This window comes from Podarcis cretensis (assembly GCF_951804945.1).
Source record: "Podarcis cretensis genome assembly, chromosome: 10".
Classification (NCBI taxonomy): Eukaryota; Metazoa; Chordata; class Lepidosauria; order Squamata; family Lacertidae; genus Podarcis; species Podarcis cretensis.
In genome coordinates, this window is record NC_137179.1 from 34,815,183 (window position 1) to 34,839,999 (window position 24,817).

General features: G+C 40.9%; 1 protein-coding gene across 2 annotated transcripts in view; it reads right to left on the minus strand.

The window, feature by feature from the left end:
• Window positions 1–24,817, minus strand: part of UTP20 (UTP20 small subunit processome component) — a 59,015-nt gene that overhangs the window by 31,388 nt on the left and 2,810 nt on the right. For both annotated transcript variants that reach the window (XM_079991870.1, XM_079991869.1), the window contains exons 3-26: window positions 24,326–24,392; window positions 22,557–22,689; window positions 21,810–21,998; window positions 20,982–21,063; window positions 19,432–19,569; window positions 18,248–18,403; window positions 17,613–17,759; window positions 16,428–16,562; window positions 15,584–15,661; window positions 15,302–15,480; window positions 14,847–15,002; window positions 12,585–12,673; window positions 12,225–12,330; window positions 11,560–11,710; window positions 11,045–11,107; window positions 10,197–10,355; window positions 8,828–8,904; window positions 7,728–7,807; window positions 6,631–6,874; window positions 5,332–5,550; window positions 3,414–3,504; window positions 2,615–2,700; window positions 1,989–2,114; window positions 1,156–1,322 (exon numbers count right to left, since the gene is read on the minus strand). In XM_079991870.1, coding sequence (XP_079847996.1) covers window positions 1,156–1,322; window positions 1,989–2,114; window positions 2,615–2,700; window positions 3,414–3,504; window positions 5,332–5,550; window positions 6,631–6,874; window positions 7,728–7,807; window positions 8,828–8,904; window positions 10,197–10,355; window positions 11,045–11,107; window positions 11,560–11,710; window positions 12,225–12,330; window positions 12,585–12,673; window positions 14,847–15,002; window positions 15,302–15,480; window positions 15,584–15,661; window positions 16,428–16,562; window positions 17,613–17,759; window positions 18,248–18,403; window positions 19,432–19,569; window positions 20,982–21,063; window positions 21,810–21,998; window positions 22,557–22,689; window positions 24,326–24,392 — 3,118 coding nt within the window. The remainder of the gene's footprint in view (window positions 1–1,155; window positions 1,323–1,988; window positions 2,115–2,614; window positions 2,701–3,413; window positions 3,505–5,331; window positions 5,551–6,630; window positions 6,875–7,727; window positions 7,808–8,827; window positions 8,905–10,196; window positions 10,356–11,044; window positions 11,108–11,559; window positions 11,711–12,224; window positions 12,331–12,584; window positions 12,674–14,846; window positions 15,003–15,301; window positions 15,481–15,583; window positions 15,662–16,427; window positions 16,563–17,612; window positions 17,760–18,247; window positions 18,404–19,431; window positions 19,570–20,981; window positions 21,064–21,809; window positions 21,999–22,556; window positions 22,690–24,325; window positions 24,393–24,817) is intronic.

Genomic DNA, 24,817 nt, shown 5'->3' on the forward strand with positions numbered 1-24,817 from the left:
TGGAAACAGTAGTATCATCTTGGTAATAACGCTACAGAGATTGAAGGTACTGTTCAGTTTTGGTAGGTGCATTTCAAGATGGACTATCCCACTCCTAAAGATACAGAAATTAGCAAATCAATAATGCCTAGGCTTCTGTTGCAATGCTATACCCAATTTTAAGAACCAAATTCTAGGGAAAAGCAGGAGAAGCAACATATGGTTTAGAGGGCAAAAATTAGAATGACCCCTTAATGGATGATTTTTGCCCTTGGGAGCTAAATCCCACTAAACATAGTGCTGCTTACACTCAAGTAAGCATTTAGAGTATTGCACTTTAAGAGATTTTTGGTTTTCACAAACAAGATGAAGAACTAATGTTCCCCCTATTACTAAATGTAAAAACAGGGTCACAAGGAATGTTCAGTGGCTAAAAAACACACTTAAGACAAAAGAGATCACAGTTCAATGTAATGCAGACTCTATATGTAAAAAGTAAAGGTAAAGGACCCCTGGACAGTTAAGTCCAGTCAAAGGTGACTATAGGGTTGCAGCGCTCATCTCACTTTCAGGCCGAGGGAGCTGGTGTTTGTCCACAGACAGCTTGACTAAACTGCTTCTGGTGCAATGGAACACTGTGATGAAAACCAGAGCGCACGGAAACGCCGTTTACCTTCTCACCGCAGCAGTACCTATTTATCTACTTGCACTAGTGTGCTTTTGAACTCCTAGGCTGGCAGAACCTGAGACGGAGCAAAGTGAACTCATCCCATTGCAAAGATTTGAACCAGATTAAAATATTCTCAAGAACCACCCAAAACAAATATTGCAAATAAATCAGCTGCCCGAGGAATCATCTCCCAATTTTCCCCCTAATTTTCCAATCAAAATCAGCAATCCATTCTCCTTAAAACTCTCAATCCAACTCTCAAAGCTGCTTCATTATCACGCATGATGTCCAGATACATGGTTTTAACACTGAAGCATGTTAGACATGCAACAAAAGACCGTATTTTACAGTTCAGGCTATAAGCTACGAAGAAGCAACAAAATATTACAGTGTATCGTCACCTAGCGTACTCCTTTACTATTGGGCCCTTCCTAGCTTCAATCCTGTTGGGCTCTTACTGGCCACGTTCGCCATTAGATAAAAGGTTTCTCATGTACAAGCCATACCATTGCCAAAGTGCTTCACAGGCTCAAATAGTAGATCCAGGAACATCCTAATCTCTTCAGGCAGTGAGCCAGCAAGGAATCTCAAAACAATAGCCATGCGTGTCCCAGCGGCTGACTTCCCCTGTGTTTTGCTTCCAGTTTTATTTCTCATCCGTCCATACAGAATCCTTCCAATACCAAAAATAAAGTTATTATTATTTTCACAGGTTACCAGCCTGCATACAGAAGACTTGGTCCATTGGACCTGTTGACCTTTTCTTTTCTTACATAGAAAAGAACTATTACACAGACTTTGAGAATGCTTCCAAGTTGCCAGAATTGCAATCATAATTTTGGCTGCAAAATGAGAGCTATCATAACCCACACGCTCCCGCCATTTCGTTTTGATTTTTGCCTGTCCTACCCTCCCAGCAACCCTGTTAGGTAAGTGAAACCAGCTAGTGATGACTGGCCCAAGGCTACCCAATGAACTTCATGACAGACTTGGTATTTGAATCCAGACCTCCCTAGCCCTAGTTCAGGACACTACTTTGGCTCCCAACTGACGCAATTTCCCAGTGACTTGATTGGAAAGTTTCTTAACCATTTGGAAGAACTCCAATGAATAAGGACTCACTTAACTTACAGAAGACAGTTTTCCACACACACAAAAAAAGTGGCTTAAGTAACCCATAGAGTATTTGGAATTCACAGTGAAACCTGAGAAGCAGGTCAAAAAATCCAACCATCTTCCTGTTGAAGTAGGCCCATACATTGTCATATTTCATTTGTAAAGACCCATAAGGAACCTATACAGACTTGATTTCTAAGTTAATATACAGAAGCGCCTTAACCTCATTAGAACAGGAACAAGCTCTGGCCGGTGCAGTGCCTTTACTGTGGTGTTTTCTTCAGAAATGCTGAAATGAACTATTTCTTCCTTAAAGCTCTTGTCTTCCAGCAGCCGTTCCAAGTTCTCTCTGTAAGTAGATAATGCAAGATTAAGAAGAAGATTCTCTACGCAAGATCTTAGAAAACAAAGGCACAGATCCTAGAAACAAATTATGTTTATGCTTGGTGAAGAGAACGCACCATTTGCTCTGGCCATGATATATTCTTCCTATATGATGGCTGAAGCAAAACAAACAGCCAAATCAAACTGAGGATGCAATCTAGCGCAGTGTTTCCCAACCTTGGGCCTCCATGGGAGTTGTAGTCCCAAAACAGCTGGAGGCCCAAGGTTGGGAAACACTGATCTAGCGAGAGTTCCTCCACCAACTGAAGGCATCCATTAACGCAACAGGGATGGAAAGAATTCCCAGCAACTCCTCCCCTGCCCTTCTTGCATCACGCTGTCTCCCCACCAGCTCCAGAGGATTGAGGAACCCCTGGAGCAGAATTTGGGCAGCTAAGAGGGAGGGGCTAATGTCTTCCATCAGCAGAGCAATACCCACTGAATCCCACCCATAGAACTTCTTACCGGTATGGCAGTAAGTGTGGATGCTTGTAAGTCATGATACAGTCAAGAGCTACTTTTTGCACACTCTGGTCTTGATGAGACAGCAGCTGAAGATAATGTTTTAGAAGAAATAAGTCAGAAGAAAGCACACATAGGCCAGATTCCAACTTATATTGCTTTAGTAAATCCCCTCTCCCCATAGGCTTTTATTTTTCTGAGATTTATCTTGTGCCCAGTCACACTTCATCCCTTTGGCTGGCCTGACAAAGAGGAACAGGACAGGAGAGAGGTAAACAAAGCTGCCTGCAGTCATTTGCCTTAATTTTGCAAGATGCTTAAGAGGTTTATTCTACAATCAAGCAGTATGTAATATTTGTGCAATAAATAAATAATAAAATACATGATTATTGGGGAGCAGCCCCTCCACAAACACAGTAAGAAAATTTGAGAAGCCCTGGCCTTACACAGAGATACTAAACAGAACACAATTTCCACTAATCCTTAACATTGTCCATCATTCCAATTGTAGGAATTTAACTCTGTTAAAAAGCTTAAGAAACTCATTTATTCAGAATTTTTCAAGAACAACAACAGAAAGACAGTTTAGTAGCAAACATTGGTGCAGGTTAATCAGGGATGACATCCACAATACCACATTGGCAAACTTAACTGCTTCAAAAGATAACATATATTTTGCACAAGCATGCAAAAGGGATAAATAGCAAGTTCTACCAAAACATTTTGAAATTGGCATGGTCCTTGCAGGTCAACAACTACACACACATCTAAACAAAATTAAAAAGAAGCTCAGAAGTTTCACCTGAGTGTATATTTCATTCAATTTTGCTTCTAAATACAATGCACGTGGATTTGAAAATTGGGCAAACAGTTGCAAGTGGGTGATGAGCTGTCTGAAAAACAAATTGGAACACAGAAGTTAACAGCAGAAAGCAATTGTTCTGAGTCATCATTAAAAAATTTGATTTTCGGTAATGATTTAAAAGAAAAAGAAGTAAGTCTACTGAAGCATGTTCAAAGGCTGTTGAAAGCTAATAAAAAGCAGGGTTTTCAATACAAGTGTATCACTCAGAAGCTCATCTTCCCTTTGCTGAAAGGAGGAAGAGGAGAATTTGGGAGAGAAGTTGTAATAAGTCATCCTAGTGATAAAAAAAGTAGGCAGAATTGATCCAAATCCCCAGCTTCTAGCCATTCACAAATTGACTCAGCTTCTCATACTATCCTCACCCAATGATCTTTACTTCTTCACACTTCACAATAAACCATGGTTTGCGGCTTACCATGGTTTACCATGATCAAGCAATATGGTTGTGTACACCACCAATCTTTCCTGCTTCACTCATCCCCTGGCACAAGAGGAACAACTAGGAAACCACTGTTAAGCTTGGCCTCCTGTTACATCCAAGTACATGGCAACTTCCAGTTAGCCTTAAACCATGGCTTGTTGCTGACATGGATTGTGGGCAGTCCCAGGTTCAGATGGAATGTAAAGTCAAGCTAAATTGTGGCTTCCTGGTTAATTTCTTCTGCTCCCACCAAAGGAGGAGTGGAACAGGACCTATTAGACAGTGTGCAACAGTGTAAAGCCATGAGCCAGAAATCATGCTTATCATGATGAGTGAACACAGCCTGAATCGAAAGAATATGCACGTCATAGAAAAATTGTTATGTTTATATAATGCTATGGCTGCATACATTTGCTCTGCAAGTGCAGCACAACCTTTAGAGCTAAAGTTAATTATGAAGACTTACTACTTGTGAGGCCGTTACTTTGTGTAACAGGCCATTTTCTCAAGGATAGAACAGCCCCTCAAGAAAACAGGAGTTGGTTGTCTCTGTCATAAACCTGCCACAATCTATGTGCACCAGAAAGTAAAGAATTTATGCTCTAAAGTTAAACAATAGTGGAAGGACACTGACAGAGAAATGACCCTGGGGTCAACCTTCACTAAAGATTCATTAACACTTGGCCCATAAATCTTTTACTTCTGGAGTTACTGAGATAGGTATTTTAAAAATTCCATTGAGGAACAAGAATTTTTGAGGCTGGAGTTCTGTCACAATCAAGAACAGCATTCCACATACACATACACACACACACACACACACACACACACACACACACGACTCTCTCAATCCTGGCCTACAATTCTCAACAGATAATCATAGAATCAAAGAATTGTAGTGTTGGAAGGGACCCTGAGGATCATCTAGTCCAACCCCCTGCAATGCAGAAATATGCAGCTATCCCATACGGGGATCAAACCTGCAACCTTGGTGTTATCAGCACCATGCTCTAACCAACAAATGCAGAATTTTAGCACTACAGCAATGACCAGCCAGAACCAACCATGATTTGCAATCTTTCCATCACTGAAAGACCTTTTGTTCTTTGTTTCATAGCGTGATTAGTATGTTCTCTTGTTACATAAGAGGTGGGGATCTTTTTATAGTTTGTGGGCTATATTATGGAGCTGTTTGAAAGCCCTCTGGAAGCAGCCTTGGACTGCCCCTTTCAACCTTCAATTTTTGATGGGCCATTCATGGGGGAGCAAGAACCACAAGTCAAATTACATTCAAAAGTGATCTTCTTCACCTTACACGTACACTATGTAGAAGAATATAAGTTTCACCACCCCAGCCCTCCTCTTACCAACCTGATCTTCTCCAATATTTGTGGGACAGAAAGTTTTCCTTCCCTGTAATTAAGTAAAGCTTACTTTGACGCAGCTCTTCTAGTCTTCTTTTTTGGCATCTCTTCCATCACTGGCTCTTCAGAAGTCTCTTTCTCTTCCTCATTCTCATCCTCATCCTTCTCATCATCTTTCATGGTTGTTGCATCTCCTTCCATGGTGAGGTCTCGTTTTACACTGCTACTGCTTTTCTTTCTAAGGTCTTGTGCTGGAGCTACTAGTGAATCTGCAGGATAGTATTCGTTGCTGTAAAAAGAAAAGCAAGAAAACAAAAAAGGGATGGGCTGGAACAGGGGTCAGCAATCTAAGGCCCATGGGCCAGAAGTGGCCCGTGGAGGTCGTTTGACTGGCCCATGAGCCGCCCCTGAACTGAGTTGCCCGCTCGCGCGCTGCGCTAAACCGGCGCAGCATGGCACAGGGATTCGCTTCTTCAGTGCCGGAAATCGCATCTGCGCACATGCAGATGCTGAAAATCGTGGGCACGCTCGCTCACACACACGCACAATCCGGCTCACAGAGAGATCTCCGCAGGACCGATCCAGCCCAGGCAAGATAAACCTTGCCACCCCCTGGGCTAGAACTCCTGCAGCCTGTTTCTAGATAGGCCTTCCTGCCTGTTGCTTCTCTCTTTTCAATTTATTCAAATGTCTCGGTAAAAATATATATTTCATGTTGTGATTACCTCACACGTCCCTCTCCTTAAGTCTCCACACAGGCTCCCTGTTATTTTATGCCCCAACCTCAAGCTCCTACTGCTTATATTTAATACTGACATTTAGCTACCTTTACAGCCTCTTTCCAGAAGTTGTTTGCCTGGTGGTGCAGAGCCACAGTGTTTATTTTCCAGATGGTGTGTTGCTGCCACTCGCCCACTGACCTCTCACCATCATGTCTTCCATTAAGTGGTAGCAAAACACCTGTTGGGGAGCTAGTGTTGCAGCTCCTCCCAACCAGGTAGGCCCTGTTTGTGTGTCTGTCTCTCATCAACTCATGGAAGTTACTAGAACCTTCTATTTTCTGTTGTTCTATTCTTTCCTCTGTCTGGAATGCCCTCCCAAACCACCTCCCTTTTCTCCAACCATTTTTATCTACCAGAAATTATGTGCAGATGATGGCTAGGGCTAAGCTAATTTCTCGCTAAGTTTTGAGAATTATTAGTGTACACACACACACACATGCACACTCACACAAACGCACATGTCTGCACACAAATATAAAGTGATCCCTGAAGTTGTCTTAAAAATTACACAGGTACTTTCGATAGCATTTAAAACCAGTACTCAAAAATTATTCCCTCTCTGGCCCACCCTCGGTGAAAATACTCACGTAATAAACCTTAAGAGAAGTGGAGAGAGTTCTCTAGACCTGGGCTCCACTCTGTCCGGAAATTTTGACATTGCCTTCCAAAGCAACAGCCTAAAATTCGCGTGATCTGTCCTCTCACTGCAGCATGTCTGACATTTCAGCTGCTCAATATACAAAGTTCTGGCGTCTCTTCCATGGATTTCTTCTCCTTGAGCATCCATAATGTCCCACTGATCTTCTTCCAGCTCATTATGTAGCTCTCTCTCTAGAGAAAAAGCAAAAATAAAATTATATTTTATTACTCTTTAGTAATAAAGCTTCTGATCATGTATTAGTACAAGGCCTTAAGTTCTATTTACTCTTTTGAAGGCACTGCGGCTAATACAGCACCCCGCTGCTCTTGGAGGGTATGTCATTAAAAAGTGAGAGAACAGATTTATTAGAAAATGTTCCAACAAGCTGATGCAGCTATAGTTAAGACAAGTGGAGCCTAGGGGCTGGGCAATGTTGGGTTTTCAACAACGCAGAGTATCACCAGCCAAACATCGCAGTTTGGCGATATACCATGATGTTTTAAAAAGCTGCATTGGCCCCAGCCGGTAAGATGCCAGGTGAAACTGCAGCAGCTCTTATCGTGGGAGCTGAGGCACTTTTACCCCAGCACCTCACAAGCTGTGGCCCCTTGAGAGACCCACAGCTTTTCACCCCATGTATAAAGCTTGCTGAATGTCTTCAAGCACACATAACATTTGTATAGAGCAAAGGTAGCTATCATGGTCTCCTCCAGGTGCTGTGGGACTACCATCAGCATGGCCAATGGTCAAGGAAGGAGAAGCCTTGCTCCCACCACTGCATGTAGCCTCTCTATGCCTTGAAGTTGGACCAGTGAAAACCACTAGTTTCTTTTCTTAGGAAAAACAAAAAGCAGCAAAAGGAAGAGAGGAAACAACTTTGAGACACTTGAACACCTCCTATTCTGGGGCCGAGAATGGAGTGGGAGACGAGAGAGAAAAAAACTCTTCTGAACTGTATGAAGTAAAAAACCCCTAGATTTAGTTCATGAGCAGCTCTGATCTTGGCTGGACTATTATGAAGCCATTAAAGTTGCTTTCTCTTACCAGCATAAATGACGGCCTTTTCCAAATGTTCGAAGTAAACTTTCCAAAACTGTTTGTTTTCCATTTCATTTGCATGAGAGCTAATTTAAAAAAAATAAAGGGAGGGATGTAAAATTGGGCAACTATAAACTATAAACTAAAACTACAAATACTACTAGCATAAAAGAAGAAAAATAATACCAGTCAACTAGGAGTTGGCAAAGAAAGTATATAGCACTGCATTTCTATGCTGGGCATAGACGAGAGAGCTGTTGATCCCTCCTCTGTGCCCAGCATAGAAACCAAAGTACTCCATTACTCCTCTGCCGGCCCACTCACTCCCCAGCATGGAATATCATGCACTACTGCTTGCAGATCTTGGTCAGCTAGCTCTACCAAGATAGTGCATAAAAACAAGGCTGTCCTATTTGGTTCACTGACACTATTAAGGATCTACAGCTTTCTGATATTAGATGATAGGGCTTCCTTCTGGTCATGTGAGAATCCAAAAGTGTTTTACAAAATGTTTGCAAAGCAGAAGACTAAATCTTGTAAATCAAGCAGTGGCCCTTCAGATGTTGATAGGCCCCAATTCCCTTCAGTCCCAGCCAGCATAGCCAATGGTCAGGGATGATGCGAGCTGGAGTCAAACAAAATCTGGAAGGCCAGACGTCTCCTATTCCTGTCATAAATATACACTCCTATATGGGATAGTCATTCTCTTCATTATATGGGAAGCCTGGAATCAAATTTTAACTCAGCCATTGCTTTACTAGTGGGCTTCAACAGCCCATTCTGCTTCAGGTTCAGTTAATAATGTGTAAAATGAGAACATTGCAAACTTATATTTATGAATAAAATAAAGAAATGTTTTGCACTATAAGCCTTAGGAAGCAGGGAGGACATTTTCTAAAATAAGGAATGAATTTGACCCAAATGCATGAAGATGCAAACCATTCACTTTTAAAACAGGACATTCAGCAATCCAACCAGAAATATGCCTTGCAATTAATTTAATTTCCCCACCTATCAAAATACACATAGAAATCTCACCCAGATCTATTTTATATTTTATTTGTTTATACAGTTTTTATTATTCAGGAGTGGGAGGAAATACTTACGCTATAAGCTCAATCACAGGAACCCACAACGGATTGAAGTTGATATAAAGCATTCCCAGTAAATACCGAAGAGGCACCTAGGATAATATTTCAGTATGGGGTTTTTTTTGTATCTTTAAACCATCGTTAATACACTTATTAGTGGTACTTATTCTCACAAAACCAAACATTTCCATTTAACATTTACAATCGTGTTAATTTACCTGGTCCCTGTAAAAGCTCTAGTAACTCAATTGTTCTAGTAAATCAAAAAGTTTCCTCTCATTCTACTGTCACAAAGGAGGAAAAGCCTCAGAATATTAAGCCTGGAGCATTCTCAATGGCCTGCTTCATTGCAATGGTTTCCCAAAACACATCTCCTTGTGTTTTGTAACAATACGTAAATGAATTATCCGTCTCCTCCTATAGCAGTGGGTGACAAAGTTCTTTAGGATGCCACTGCAAAGAAGGAAAAGCATGAACTGGCCTTCAATAGGTGCTTGGTGCATGGAGACGCACTAGGTGTATTTTCAATTCCCCTCCACACATAGAAGAAACACAGAAAGGGGGATTCGAATCATTCTTTCTGTCTTTTCAAAAAGAAAAATAGTACATACAGTGAAAACAGGCTGGAGGTACATAGGTTTGCACTAGCCATTGAGAATTCTATTGCATCAGGTTTCCTGGCAGCACATGTAATTGTACAAGTTCCTCTGAAAATGTGTGGAAGTCAGAGGGTGGGGTCCAGGAGACCTATGGAGATCTTGCTTCCCCCCTCCATGCATTACATCTACAGATGAAGGATAGGCAAGGCTAGATCTAGTGAAGTACTGCATCAAACCCATCCCTTGTAGTCTGTGCAATATACAGACCCTCCCTCTGGCCAGTTATGACACCTGGCATTATGCTAATGGACTAAAGACAACATTTGGGACATATCAGAAAGACAAGCTAATATTTTACAGATGCAAAAAGTAAACTTGGAGAACAGTAAAGGGAAACCAGTTTTTCTTCAAAAGAAAAACAAGAGAGAACCCTCTTCAGCTGTAAAAGCACGGCTGCTAACAGAAACAAATCTCCCTTAATAGTTTTCATTTGCTTAGCACCAGCCAATTCAGAAATATAATTCACTGCCCAGTTTTACATAGACAGGGGCTCCCCCATGTTCTTAAACAAAGGAGAAAAATAGGGCCACCTTTCTTCTGTGCATGACACGCAGGACCTGGATCTCAGCCACTACAGCTAATTTCTTTCTTGAAACCAGTTATCAAAACGCCCACATGTTGTTAAGCCTATTATGATGAAGTACAAAAGGAAACTCAGTCTGTACGTGACCTTGTTTAGCAAGAAGGGAAAAGCTGTAGCATGTCCTTCAAGAATGACATATTACCTCCTGTAAAGGTCTCGCAGGGGTTAGGGATTGGACTGCATCATGCCTCAGCTTCCTTAAGTGGAGCAGTTTCTCACGATAATCATTGATGCTTGCTGGCACAAGTTCAGCTTGAAGCAATATGGCAAATACAGACTGCAGTACCCCCACGCCCATATCCTTAACAAAAGCAAAAGAGACAGCTGGTGTTACAAGATTTATATAAAACAAAGCTTCGTGGAATCTTACGAGTTCCCTCACAGCTGTTAGAAGTCAGCTGAGGATCAAATATACCGTATTCACTCGAATTTAATGTGCACCATTTTTGGCCAAATTACGTTGTGCATTAGATTTGATGGCGCATTAGATTTGACTGCAAGCTTGAAAAAAACTGCTTACATAGCAAATACTTTTTTGGTTTCAAGGTTTTGAACATTGAAGTGAGCATTAGATTTGATGGTGCATTAAGATTCACATAAATATGGTATCAAAAAATGTACAGCAAAAACGGCAAGACAGTAAGAAAACAACAACACACCCAGTGACTGAGCTGTAGTGACACCAAATAATCCTTTTCAGCCAGGAAAAATACACCACTCCTCATTTAAATTCAAGACATTCCTATTCACAACCACTCCCCTCCAAAATGACAAATGTCTAAAACTCTTATGTTTCTCCTACACTTTTGAATACCTAACTAAGCCCTCAGTAAACAGAAGATCTAAAGCTTAAATTACCTAGAAAAGAAGAGCCTCATAACAACATTCAATGAATTATGTAATAGTAAAACTATACAATGTTTTATCTACCAGTGCAATCTTAGCTACTTAGGCAGCACCCAGACAACATTATTTTACATGAAATATTACCTCACTCCCCACAGGAAGCTGGACATCAAAATGATTTAAAATCCTTATTGTCAACAGTCGTACCTATCAAAGGGGAAATCAGATTTCATTACATTTTTCATCCTGCAAAGTCAGGTATAATAAAAAGGATGCAACTGAAAGGTATTAATTTATCAATTATTTACATAAAGTATTTTGCTCCTACTCCTTAGCCAAGAATAAGCTCCCAAAACAACTTACAAATATCTTACAAACATCTTTTAGCCTTAAAATCTAAAACATGTGGCACATAAGTAAAAGAGATTGGGGGGGGGAGGAAAAAAGTGAACTCGTTTTCTTTGAACGACCATTGGAATGGAAGTTCATAGGGAAGAGGAGCCTAAATCGGCTGGTCTCTCAGCTGAGGGGATGGAGAAGCCTGCAGTCCTATGACAGACACTCCCTGACCAGCTTCTCCATTAAGAAATTCTACCTCAAGAGTAACTGTTTGGAAACACAATGCATTCAGCAAGAAACTGTTAGAAAATAAATGTTACCTTGGATACACTGCTTGAAATATTGGCTTGCAATCTTAAAAGCAATTCCATCAGACTCTCTTGGGACAGGTGTTTATAGTACCCACACAATGCCAATCTTGTACAATAGAGATCAGCCAACAGCAAGGCAGATGGGTCTGAAGGAAATGCCCTGGGGAAAAGAGGCACGTTACTATCAGTCAATATATAATTAAATACAGTGGTACCCCTAGTTGCGTTCACCTCCGGTAACGTATCCTTCAGGATACATATGTGGCAAACCTGGAAGTATTTTTACGGGTTTTGTAGTGCACGCATGTGCAGAAGCATTCTATGCGCCGCACACATGCACAGAAGCGCTAAACCGCACTGCGCACATGCAGTGTTGAGAATTCCTCAGGATGCAGCCGGACCTCCAGAACAGATCCTGTTCGCAACCAGAGGTACCACTGTATAAGCAAAAATGGATGAGAAGTAAAATATTAATACTTAACGTGTGTGTTATTTGTCTTTAACCTGAAGCAAACCGTTGATCTGGCAATATGGTTAGAAATACCTCAACCCAATGATTACTACTGGCCAATGCATGCACTCTAAACTTTGGAAAACACAGCATTAAACAAGTACACACAGCCCAACATATTGCTCCATTTATAAAAAGCAAACTCCATCTCCCCATTACATACATCAACAAAGTCTTTATGCGTTCCACTGGTAACAGATCTAGAATTTCCAAGGATTCTGCTAAACTAAGCAGTGTGCTCACAGCTTGGCAGACCACAAACAGGCTTCCTGGGAAAACAAAACAGGAATATGTTATATATTAATCCATACTTTGTGACCACACCCTTAGGGAGCGCTTTAATTTTAAAAAGTCTATACAAAATGCAAAAGACTGGTTGCTTTCCCATGTAATGCTAAATAAAGGTTTGGTGCACCATGAACAAGCTGCAATGAGGACTTCTGCAGAGATTGGTTTCACTTTCAAAGAATGCTGGTTTTACCCACCATTGCAGAATAATGAGAAATTACTTTCAACAGCTCACCTTTGCAAGGCTGTCCTGTCTCAAGAGCAGTGAAGAGATACTCAGCGTAACTTTTAACTTCTGGTAGGATTTTCTCTTTGACAAGCGGCCTGTTAGATACAGAGATACAAACTTAACACAGCTGCAGTGAAGTGTATAAGATAAAACCTAGAAAAAGTTACGCATCCTTAAGTACTAATTAAATAAAATAAAAATGATATGTGTGTTTACTCAGAAGCAAGTCTCAAGTCTCACTAACTTCCATGGAATTTACTTCCACATAAGTGGGTTTAGCCCCCACAAACACACCCAGTGTTTTGACTACCCAGGGCTAGACTGATTCAAGCATATGTAATCAAAGTAGCCATGACACCATTCACACAATTAGCAACTCCATTATTTGCTGCTTTAATGTACCTTTTAGGCATGGGGTTTGCCATCTTGATGTGGGGTAGTGGCCTTTAATCCTTTGCCCCCTTTCCACTGCTGTCCCAATCTAGATCATGGCAAATCTCCGCCCCCGCCCCCCTTCCAATCCAAACTGCAAGTGTCAGGGGCCTACTCTGGCTTGTGACTACAAGAAGGGGCAAAGGGTTAACACTTCCCATACCCACACAGAAGGATCCCAATCCAGGTAAAGCATCATGAAATTTACTTTTTCAAAGGCAATTGTGTAATGGCTAATTGTGTGATTGCCATTTGAGCTGTTTCGGCCCTAACAATGGTCCCAATAGCTACTGTAAGGCCAGCAGCTTCAAGTCATTGCTATGCAAACTTCAATTTCTATTTCAGCTTGAGAAGGAACTTGAACACCTTTATGAATGAGCTTGAAGTCAGGTTTCGTTTATTTTAAAATATTTATACCTCGCCTTTGGATATAATTTTTTTTTTTTAAATAAAACCAAAGAGGAAATCACCAAGTCAAACAAAACAGCAGGCCAAGGAACATAAACAGTTGGGGGGGAAAGAAATAAATTTTAAAAAGAAGACCTAAGAGGTCTTTTCTAAGCAGAGAAGTAGGCTGGCCCTGCTGTTAGGTAGAATGAGGCAACTGCCTTGAAGTGGCAGGTGCTGAGGGGTGGAGAACAGTGACACCGTGTTGGGAAACAGCACCCCATTTGCCAAGTGCCTTGCACCTCTTGCAGAGCAATACCCACTGCACCTGAGGCAGGCTGTCTTGCTTGCAACATAGAAGGAAGGTATGGCTGCCAGTACAGTCTGGTTTTTTTGTACATGGAGCCCTTTGTCTCAGACAGCAAAGCCTCTTGGGCCAACCTTGTAGCAAACGAAGGCAGAAGGCCAAAAAAAGGATGGGAGCAAAACTGATCTCATGGACAGAGAATTTCAAAGCTTGGGTGTGGCAATAACTATAGCTTGCTACACTGGCTAACTGGGATTAATTAACTGACAACCTGGTTCTACAGATTCAGTGGATAGAGGACTATCCTTCACTGTAAATTCCACCCATCTTCAAGTTATCCTACAATTCGTGAACTAAGATTAATTTTCAGGGCTATTCCAAGTGACTAGGGTCACTCTTCCTCCTCCCCTCAAAAAAAAAAAAAAACACAAAAAACCCTAGCCACAATACTTCAAAATAACGCAACCCAAATAAAGTGGTTGTCATGGCAACAGAAGCAACCACTACATAAATGCCCTTGAATACTAATAGGATATGGAAATACAAAACAAGTTTTCATTGTTGCTGTTTTTAACTGTACATCTTTGGATTTGAAAAGAGTTCATTTTGATTAATCCTTTACCACAGCTTAAAACTGGGCTGACCAGAAATGCTGGAAATATCGCTTGAGTCAGCAACATATCAAGGGACAGCAATGAAGCAGCGAGTGGAATCAAGATGTGCCCCAAGATGGTTTGCAGTGTTGCAAAAGATGCAACTCTTGGGTCTTTTCTTTCTTTCTTTCTTTCTTTCTTTCGGCACACTGTATTCCAGCAAAAGGTTTTAAGATGTGTTACTGCCTCTGTCTTTGTGCTACCAAAATAAAAAATATTTTTAAAAATCCTATCACAAAAAGGTGTTGAATCTTTAGAAGATGCAAAAGTGTTCTTTTCCAGGCCATTTGGGCTTTCCATAGAAGCAGGGTTTTATTTCTATATCCTCCAACGTCACAGTAGACACCCCCAGCTCATTTGTTATGAGAGCCTAACATACAGAAGAATAACTGCACTTGTTTGCTTTGATAGAGACTTACAAATCAGTGACCCTACATGTGGTCTACTTTTATAGAAACATGTTAGTAAGTAAATGCCTCACATATTCACCTTATGTGAGGAAGTACCACAAGAGCTGCCCAGGGTTTTGAAAGATCAGCCATGCTTCTGTTTTCTGGTATCTGAATGCAAGACAGAATGTGATCCAAAACAGTCTTCTGTTCTTTCGCTTCAGTTCTTTTACTTCGCAACTGTCTTCTATTCAATCTAAAATTAAATCGATTGTATGCCATTACAACAGATACATAAGATTGCCTGCAGGGATAAGTAATACGTGGCCTCCCAGATGTTGCTGGACCACAACTCCTATCATCCCTGACCACTGGGCCATCCATGCTGGTTGAGGGAAATGGGAGATGTCCACACGTTCCCTCATCCTTGGTATTTAAAAGTAGCATAGTTTTATGAATCCAAAGTACGTTTCAATACTTAAGTGACCAGAATAGAACATTGCAACCTGCTCCTTTCCCAGATACAGCTCAAAAGCAACTGCTCAAGTCACATACCCTTTAGCAGATTCCATAAAAACCAAGGGATACTTCTCAAAGGCCATCGAACCAACTGTGGGAGGTTCTGCTTTCTCTAGAATGAGTTTAGCCAGAACTGCCAAGGCCTCCTCCTGAACCAGAGCATCTTCTCCACAAATGCAGTGCTCAGCATACTCAAGGAGACTGGGAAGAAATTGCTGGAAAGGGAAGGAGACAAGACAAGACAAGGATCACACTAACTTCTTTCTCCTTAAGATGCAGTTCTCAAGCTGCTGAAAAAAGGGTAAACACTTCACCTACCTTTTCAAATTGTTCCATTGGAAACATAACTTTAGAAAAATCCCATAGAGAACGCCTTCCAAATCCACCTCTGAAGATCTATTAAAAAGCACATGAACAGTAAATTGAAGTAAATAAAGACCTGGCTCCAGATTCATTGGGATTACTTTGAAGGACAATGGGAAATTCTGATTCCAAAAGATAATCTGCAAAAATCTGTTTGCTCCCAAAGGAAATTGAGACACAAAACTTACAAATTGGGGAACCACCTTATCTGTGGTGTCTTTTCCAGTATTTACTGCATTAGCGTACAGAAAAATAGTCACTGATCATGCAAAACTTGCAGACACGCACATCTCTTTAAATGCAGTTGTCAATGAGGCTGCTTGCATATATGAACCCATGTGTGACAATATGAAACTACACTCAGACATCTAACTCAGTAATATCTACTCCAACTAAAGATCTCAGGCGGACCTCTTATGCAGTCCTGCCACCAGAGGGATCTGGGAAACCCTGCCACTTTGCTATGGCTCTCCCCTACGATAGAACTCTCTTCAAGACAGAGCCTCAGATTTTTATGGCAAATAACTTCCAACTACTACTTTGATCCCAGCAGTTCAGCTGCTCAGCTGGGAGAAGAGAAACTCTGGCATTTATGCCCAGCTGGATCTGCCTGTATTGGTTGCCAGAAGAAAGTAGATTTGTTCCTATTTCCAGAAGACTATGGGGAAAGTGAGCCTGTTTGCATATATTCACTCAAAGAAAAGGGTAATGTGTGAATCAAGTCTTGCAGACCAGTTGCTCAAAAGTGGACTGTTCATAATACAGTATTCAACCGAGTCCAGGCTAATCATTTTGTTACCTTTTCAACAATTTCTTTGACCAATGCATCAGGCAATAAGACACTCTCATCAAGAAACAGAACAGAAATAACTTTAAGCAGAGTATCACGACAGGGCACTGAGAGGTCCGGTGTTTCTATCAGTTTTGTTAACGTCTGTGAAATGAAAATATGAACAATTAAAAACACACTTAGAAATTCCGGCAAGAAGAACTAGAATTCCTGTTTCTATCTGAAGTCATGAGTGCTAGAAGCTTTTTGTTGTTTGCTTAAATGAAATCTCTGATTTATAAGACTAGTCACAAGTGACCTGTACAGTATCTATTTTTTTTATGGACCCTGCCTATTTATTGAAGGAGACTCAAAGCTGCTAACGGACGGGGGGGGGAAACAGACTAAAACAGATATTTTGTTTTTTTAAAAAACAATAAACATTCAAGCAGCACAAAGAAATATAAGAAATGAGCTGGCAAAATTGTAGAATTAACCAAAGGCCTTTTCAAAAAGCTGTCCAGGTCTTCATTAGTTACCTAAAACAGTATAGTAGTGGGGCCGAAGACCACAGTTCATTTCATTTGGAGTCATGCCTATCCCTAAATCTCTTTGATACCACATTCCTTTGCACTAAGAAGAGTTTGGATTCGATATCCCGCTTTATCACTACCCGATGGAGTCTCAAAGCGGCTAACGATCTCCTTTCCCTTCCTCCCCCACAACAAACACTCTGTGAGGTGAGTGGGGCTGAGAGACTTCAGCGAAGTGTGACTAGCCTAAGGTCACCCAGCAGCTGCAAGTGGAGGAGCGGAGTCGCGAACCCGGTTCACCAGATTACGAGACCACTGCTCTTAACCACTACACCACACTGGCTCCCTTCCTTCTTGAATAATATCTCTGACATAGCACAATAATATAGCAAAATAGTCAGTGTTGTGAAAAAAAAAGTTAATCTAGATCAACAATGAATCCATCAGGTTATTAGTCATAAACCAACAGTTAATCTAGATCAGCAGAATTCTTGCCAAGCTGCTGAAGCTGACTAATAAATTTCACTCATAGCTGCACCCTCTCTACCACTAGATCCAAACCCTTGAAATAACCTCAAAGACAAAGCTAAACAATGCTTCCTGTTTTACTTCCACCTTGCTTCATATCCTCTCTCATGCCAGATGTATATGATCTGTTCTAGCAGAGGAAAGTTTTACTGACCTTACAAACTTCTTCAGGCTGAACAACTTTGGAGCCTTGTGCATATTCTGCTAAGATCAAATACACTTGCAATACCCTCTCAATCTGTTCAGAAGCTTCACAGCAGTTGTCCTTCGTTATCTTTTCTTGCAGTTCAAGTATTGATTTCTATGTGGTTGATTTAAAAAAAAAAGGTTTTGCACCCAAAAGTCAGACATTTCCATAGTTGTTGCTGCTGCTGCTTAACAAAAGGTTCCTCAAAAAAGTGCAATTCAGTGGTTTATAACCTTATTTCTCACCCCTTTACTCAGACCACATGAATGGGACTTCATGAAGAATGGACATCTCAGACAAAATACAAGTTTTGCTTGTTATTTACAATTACAAGCAGCTTTTTAAAAGTTTTTTAAAGTTTTATATATTAAGGACAGTGTTTTCCCACCCGATTCTACAGGCAACATTGTTAAAATCAATCAGTGTGTGTAAGATCACTCATTTCACGGTTGACAATGGTTCTGGATACCTGCCAGCTCACCACATGACACTCACCACATGACACTCACCACATGACTTTCCCATCTCCTGCCACATAGCACCATAATTCAAAGGAGGGGAGAGGGTAGAGCCCCTTTCTATTTTAATTAATTACAACTCACTTGCAAGCATCTGAAAAATACACTGAAATGTTCTTTATAGATGAATCCAGCAGCTGACTTTGCCATATGTTCGAAAGCTTCACCAACCAAGTTCCAGGAGAGGGTCACTTCTGTTTCTGTAAGTGGCCCCAGCTTTTTCAGAATTAATGTTATAACCTGGAGGGGGGGAGGGAATTACACGCATCTTTAATGTTTTAAAATAGTTCACATTAAAAATATTTTTCACTCTAACCCTGGTCATAAACTCATTTACTCCTCAATAAACGACTTTCAGCTTAAAGGAGGCTACTGCTGCTTCATGGCAATCTGATCCTTTATGCAAAATTAGAATTATACAGGGTGAGTCCTTTAAAAGAGGCTCCGTGGATACAGAGTGCACATGTTCCACAGGGCCTCTTTTAAAAGACTGTACAACTAGTACAGTTTTCTATACAAAATTTTATTTATTTATACATACATACAGTGGTAACTCGGGTTAAGAACTTAATTCGTTCTGGAGGTCTGTTCTTAACCTGAAACTGTTCTTAACCTGAAGCACCACTTTAGCTAATGGGGCCTCCCGCTTCCACTGCACAATTTCTGTTCTCATCCTGAAGCAAAGTTCTTAACCCAAAGTACTACTTCTGGGTTAGCGGAGTCTGTAACCTGAAGCGTATGTAACCTGAGGTACCATAGTACATACATACATACTGATTTATTTGTATATACCGCCTTTTCCTCCAAGGATCTCAAGGTGGTGGTATACATGGTTTTCTCCACTTTATTTCACAACAACCACATGAGGTAGGGTAAGCTGAGAGACAGTGAATTTCCCAAGGTCGCCCAGTGAGCTTCATGGCTGAGTGGGGATTTAAAACCTGTTCTCCCAGGTCATAGAGTTCAACACTAACCATTACACCACATTCCATATATCACACACACACAAACACAGTTTCTCCTTATGGAAACAGTGCCAAGTATTGACTGATTAAATAATTTTAAAAAAAGAAAAAAGAACTAGAGATATAATATCCTGAAAGTCTTCCTGAAATGTGTGAAATAAACTTGCTATTTGTCTATTGAGGGAGGGGGGAATTTAGGGCAAAACAACCTAGACCAATCATCTATGGAAGCAAGTTAAAAATTCACTCCCGAACCAGGCACTTTATAATTTTCCATTTGCTTCATGCACTTGGATTGATTACCGTTTCAGCACAGGAATGGAACATGTTCCTAACGCCTTTGCACGTCTCAAAAATCAGCTGTCCGACACCTTCTACTTTTTCTGGGTGCATTTCCAAGTCATGGAACATTACATTTAAGAGAGCATTTTGGTCTGAAACCTAGGAAACAAAATTACAGTTGGCACCCCTTTTATTTTAATTCATACATACTACGTAGAAAGGCTAATTAAAACCCCCTACAATGTATATAAACTAAATGGAAAAAGTAGATTTTAAGCACCATAGCATGTATTAGTTACATACTTTACCTGTCCTTCTCAGGAACTTGGGAGTGTCTTCTGATGTTACACTGATCGAGCTTCTTTTAACATTGAGCTGTCCATGTTTTACAGACTGATGGCTATTGTGCTGTGGAAACCACCAGTTCCCCAGCAGAGTTGCTATCAGTTCAAACAGACAAGCCTTTTACCCATGAGCAGCTAGTAATGCAAGCCAAGAGCAAAAATCTCCCCAGTGGCAACCATATTGCCAGAACATAATATAAACCAGTGAGGTGCCCAAAGCCATTAACTGACCAGCCTAAAAGGTCCAGCTTAAATAGCATCCTAACAATAAAGTAAAGGAGTGCACTGTCTCAAAGAGAAAACACGAAGGTGATAGGTGCAAGAGGATCTGTTTACAAACTGGTCATCAGATTTCCCAATACATTTCAAACATTTGTGTTCTTCAGGGGAAGTGGTTCAGCATTTGACCAGTAAACTAATGTCAGAAAAGTTACACCAAGTTTTGCTTTTTCTTATTATTCTGCTATGTTGTATAGTTGGACATTGCACCAGTTACTAAGAACACTACAGTTACAGTCACTGTTCTACAACAAGCAGAAAAATCTAACCTACCTAGTGCCTTCTACCTAGTGCCATGTTTAATACATGGCATCTCCATTTAAAAAAGGGTGTGTGTCAGGGAACGTGAGACAGGAAAAACCTCAGAGAGCTGCTACGAGTTAAAGGTAACAATGCTGGCTAGATGGTCTCACTCCCTGGCTTTATTCGCATGTCACAATAAACTATAGCTAATGGCTTACCCCGACTGCACCTTACTGGTCTGTTTGTTTACTCTCTTGGTCTAACTAGCATGGAGGATACAAATGGCTTAGTATTCTGTCAAACCAGGAATTGTGGTTTGTTTCATTCCTAAAAAAACACACCCCACAATCAGTAGCAAATGTTTGTTATTGACTCACTGGTTTTGCAAACCACAATCCATGGTTTGGATGCAGTGCTGAGTCAGGGATCATGGTTTGTTGTTTCCATTAAGGGAGAACACAGCCCAGAAAGGCACACCCATGACAAATCATTGCCTATTGTTTACCGTGACATACAAAGTGGGCCACTATAAAGCAGTTTCATAGGTACACTGAACTAAATGGATGACAGTCATTTCCTTCAAACTAGAGATGCCTAGTAACACTTTGTATTATGTTAAATATTAAAGCTGCAGTGGTAAACTTGATTTGAACAGAAGGCACTTCTCTTTTTACACTCTCCTGCCCCCGCCCCAACATCACTTACCTTCCTCATCAGAAAGGTGAAGCTTTCTGCTGCAAAATTTCTGATGTGCTCTTTATGGTGAGCCAACAAGGTGCTGTACAATCTGCAAGTACAACATTCAAACATTCAAATATAAAAATAAAAGCCATGCAGGATCAATTCATTTCTCCAACAACGCTTCCTGGAATCCATCGTCAGACACAAAGCAAATTTATTAACATATACAGTGGTACCTCGGGTTAAGTACTTAATTTGTTCCGGAGGTCCGTACTTACCCTGAAACTGTTCTTAACCTGAAGCACCACTTTAGCTAATGGGACCTCCTGCTGCTGCCGCACCACTGGAGCACGATTTCTGTTCTCATCCTGAAGCAAAGTTCTTAACCTGAAGCACTATTTCTGGGTTAGCAGAGTCTGTAACCTGAAGCGTATGTTACCCGAGGTACCACTGTATTTTATACTGATTTAATCATGGCCATAGCTCAGTGGTAGAACATGTATACAGAGCCTTGCAGATAAACCAATAGTAAACATGATAGGCATTCTTGATTCCCTTACTACACTGCCCAATGAACATAGCATTTTCTTCTTAGTAAATTTAGAAGAGGGAAAGAAATAGGCTGCCGTTGTGTGCACACAGAATCAGGGCCACTAACTACCACACTATAAGAATCTATAAGAATCTATAAGAATCAGAGCTAAAAGGGATCAAAAGCTTTTCTAGTCTAACTCAAATAAAGAAGAGTTTATTTGCTTATTTTGCAAATGATGCAGAATAAGACTCGTGTACTGGCCATGTTGTTGTTGTTGTTGTTGATGATGATGTTGTTGTTGTTATAGAAAAGCTTACCCATAAATATTGGACATGTCCTTCACCATCAGCCTCCATAAGTATTTGTAAAGGTAAGAGAGACAGGTGAAAGTCCATTCCAGCAGCTCCGTGTCCTGGGTATCCAACAATTTTGTAATGGACAGAAAAAAGTCTTGGAAATGAGGATAGAAATCTGTCTGGAGATCGCGAGCCAGCTGCACCACTAAGCTGTATTGAGATACATAAAGACAGGCAAATGTGAGTGGTGCCACATTATAATTTGAACATACACATCCCATGATGATTTCAAATAATTCTGAGGGAAATCTCACTGTCCCGTGGTCTGCTCACAAGTGAATGCATTTGTATATTGTATGGCCCAGTGTATTCCTGAAGTTAATCACAGCTAACATAACCTCATTACAGTCCTGTGTGATGAGCATAGTTAATATCATTCCCACTCTGGGAAAGAGAGCCTAGGACTCAGTGGCAGAGCTTCATGCTCTGGCACCAGGGGGCGGAGAGGAGACAGGAGTGGGGCTGGCATGCATCCTGGGGGCATGGCACCCAGCGTGCGTGGCGGGGGCAGCTGCGACGACACTCCACCGGGATCGCGCTGCCGGGGGCGGTGCGCTCCCGCTGCACTCCTCTTCCTCCGCCAGTGCTAGGACTGAGAAACAGTTAACTGCCCAAAGATACCCAATGGACTAAAAAGAACAAAGGGCCTTCCCCGCCTGTGAACAGAAACTCAGAAGGTATATTTTAGATACTGCAGTAGGTACTTACTCCAAAAGAGGTTGGAAGGCAAGACTGTCTTTTACTTGCAGGTGGGTTTTCAAGCTCTGCACAATGTCATTCTGATAGTACACCAGCTGGTTGAAAGACTGGCATTTGTTGACTACCTGCCTGTAGAATGTCACTGTGTAAAAAACAAAACAAAACCTTGATTTGTTTCATGGAGTTTCAGGAACACTAATCTACTGAGTTCAGCAGGAATTACTCCTAGGTTAGTGTATACAGGATTGCATCAAGCATTAGGCCTAGAAAAAATGGCCAGCATGTATTACCCGTGCCTTCCAGCTCTTGCTCATATTACAAGGCTCCCAGCTTTAAAGGCTCAAAGCCAGCAGGTGATTAAAAACCATATACCCATGGAGTACAATCCCAGCATGCAAGACCCGTAATGTATAATGGGGACACCCCCTCACAGCTCCTAGCATGGCTCACTTGCGTGACAACAGCCTATTCAAACACAGGCTCAAAGGTTAGACCTTTCTGGGAAAGAAGGAACTGACTGTGCATGAAGCTTTAAAAGTGGCTTGTCAGGTCAAATGATTTCTGTGCCAATTTCTCTCTATCTCTGTCTCTCATACATACACACATATACACACTCTAATTATCGTGAGCAAACAAGGGATTAACTGTGGCAAAGCTTTTGGCTGGAAGGTATGACTGGAAAATACTTGTTCCACAAGGAAGAAAACTAAAATATCTATTTTGGAAACAAGAAACTGTTGCTGAAATTTTATGAAAGCTTTCTAAAAGTGAAGAATGGGAACACCGTTAACAGCTTTCTGCCCCCCTCCTCTCTCATTACTGGAAAATGCAAAGCCACAACTGCAGATAGTGTGGAATGACTATAGATAGCACTGTTCATTGAGATCTAGAACCCAGTGCTGGATTTGGGGTCAATCTGCAAGGCCATCCAACAGATAAGTGCCACTGTGACAGAAGAAGGAAGAGGAGGAAGAGAAGAGAGAGAAAAATAAAGAGAAAGAAACATATGGAAGCCTTTTTATTGTGCATAATGGTTTATGCTTACAATGCTATTGGGGTGATCATCCTATTTGTGTATGCAAACATTTTGGGACTGTCAAACAGCTTAATTTCCATTCTGTGCATATCCTGTGATATCCCACAGAAATCCTGTAATTTTCCCTAACACAAAAATTTTGCCGAGGGGGGTTCTCACTTTTGCTGCGCTGTCAGGTACATAGAATTGCTCTAGTACAGAACTGGCCAAAAGAACTTTAGCACATCATTGCCAAGCCTGATCCAATCTCTCTTCTCCAGCTATTGCTGTACCATTAAGTGTAGTGTAGTGTAGTGTAGTGTAGTGTAGTGTAGTGTAGTGTAGTGTAGTGTAGTGTAGTGTAGTGTAGAAGGGCTAGCCTATGCTGGTATAATGCCTGTAATCATCCCACGTGGATCACAGGTCATGATACTGCACTGATGCACCACTGATGAGATTGGGCTACTGAAGAACTTGTGCTGATTATATCAATGTTAGGTTAAACAGCAGGAAACATAAACAAAACATCCTGCCAGCTCTAATCTAGCACTGAAAATTGCACAGAAATCAGCACAGGAAAGGCACAGCATATTCATCTGATGCACTCCATGTTCAAAATGTATACATATCACTAAATGTATATTAACTGTTAGATTGTGTGCAAACCCTTACTCCCGACATACATTTCCAACAAAACAGCAACACTTTTATACAACACACAATGAAAAGTATTAATACAAAATATTTTGGGGAAAAGATATACCAAAATGGCGAGTAAGGTTCAGCTCCCTCCATTTCTCGAGTCCTTCATGAAAATATGTTTCAACCTCCTAGCAAAATCAAGAGTGTATATTAGTTAATATATATTCGTATGGAGCAGTTCAGGCTTGATTAAGGAAGGAATGGTTAAGTAAAAAGCCTTCATGGGGTGGTGCAATATTTATGAAGTATGAAGCACAACTGAATTATTCCATTTTTCATTTAAACATTTACACAAGTGTTTGCAAAACTGGAGCTGTTACCTAGAAATAATTATAACAATTATAATTATAACATTTGAAAATAACTGAAATTGTGAAAAGCATGTCAATTCTTATAGAGCTGGTAATCACATATTACAATCAGATGGCCATGATCCAACAACAGTGGAGCTGGAGGGAGGGCTGCACAGACAAGATAACTTTCTATACCTTCTCTGGATTAGAATTTATGTGTGCAAATAACAACTCAATATATATATTCAGCACCCCAAATG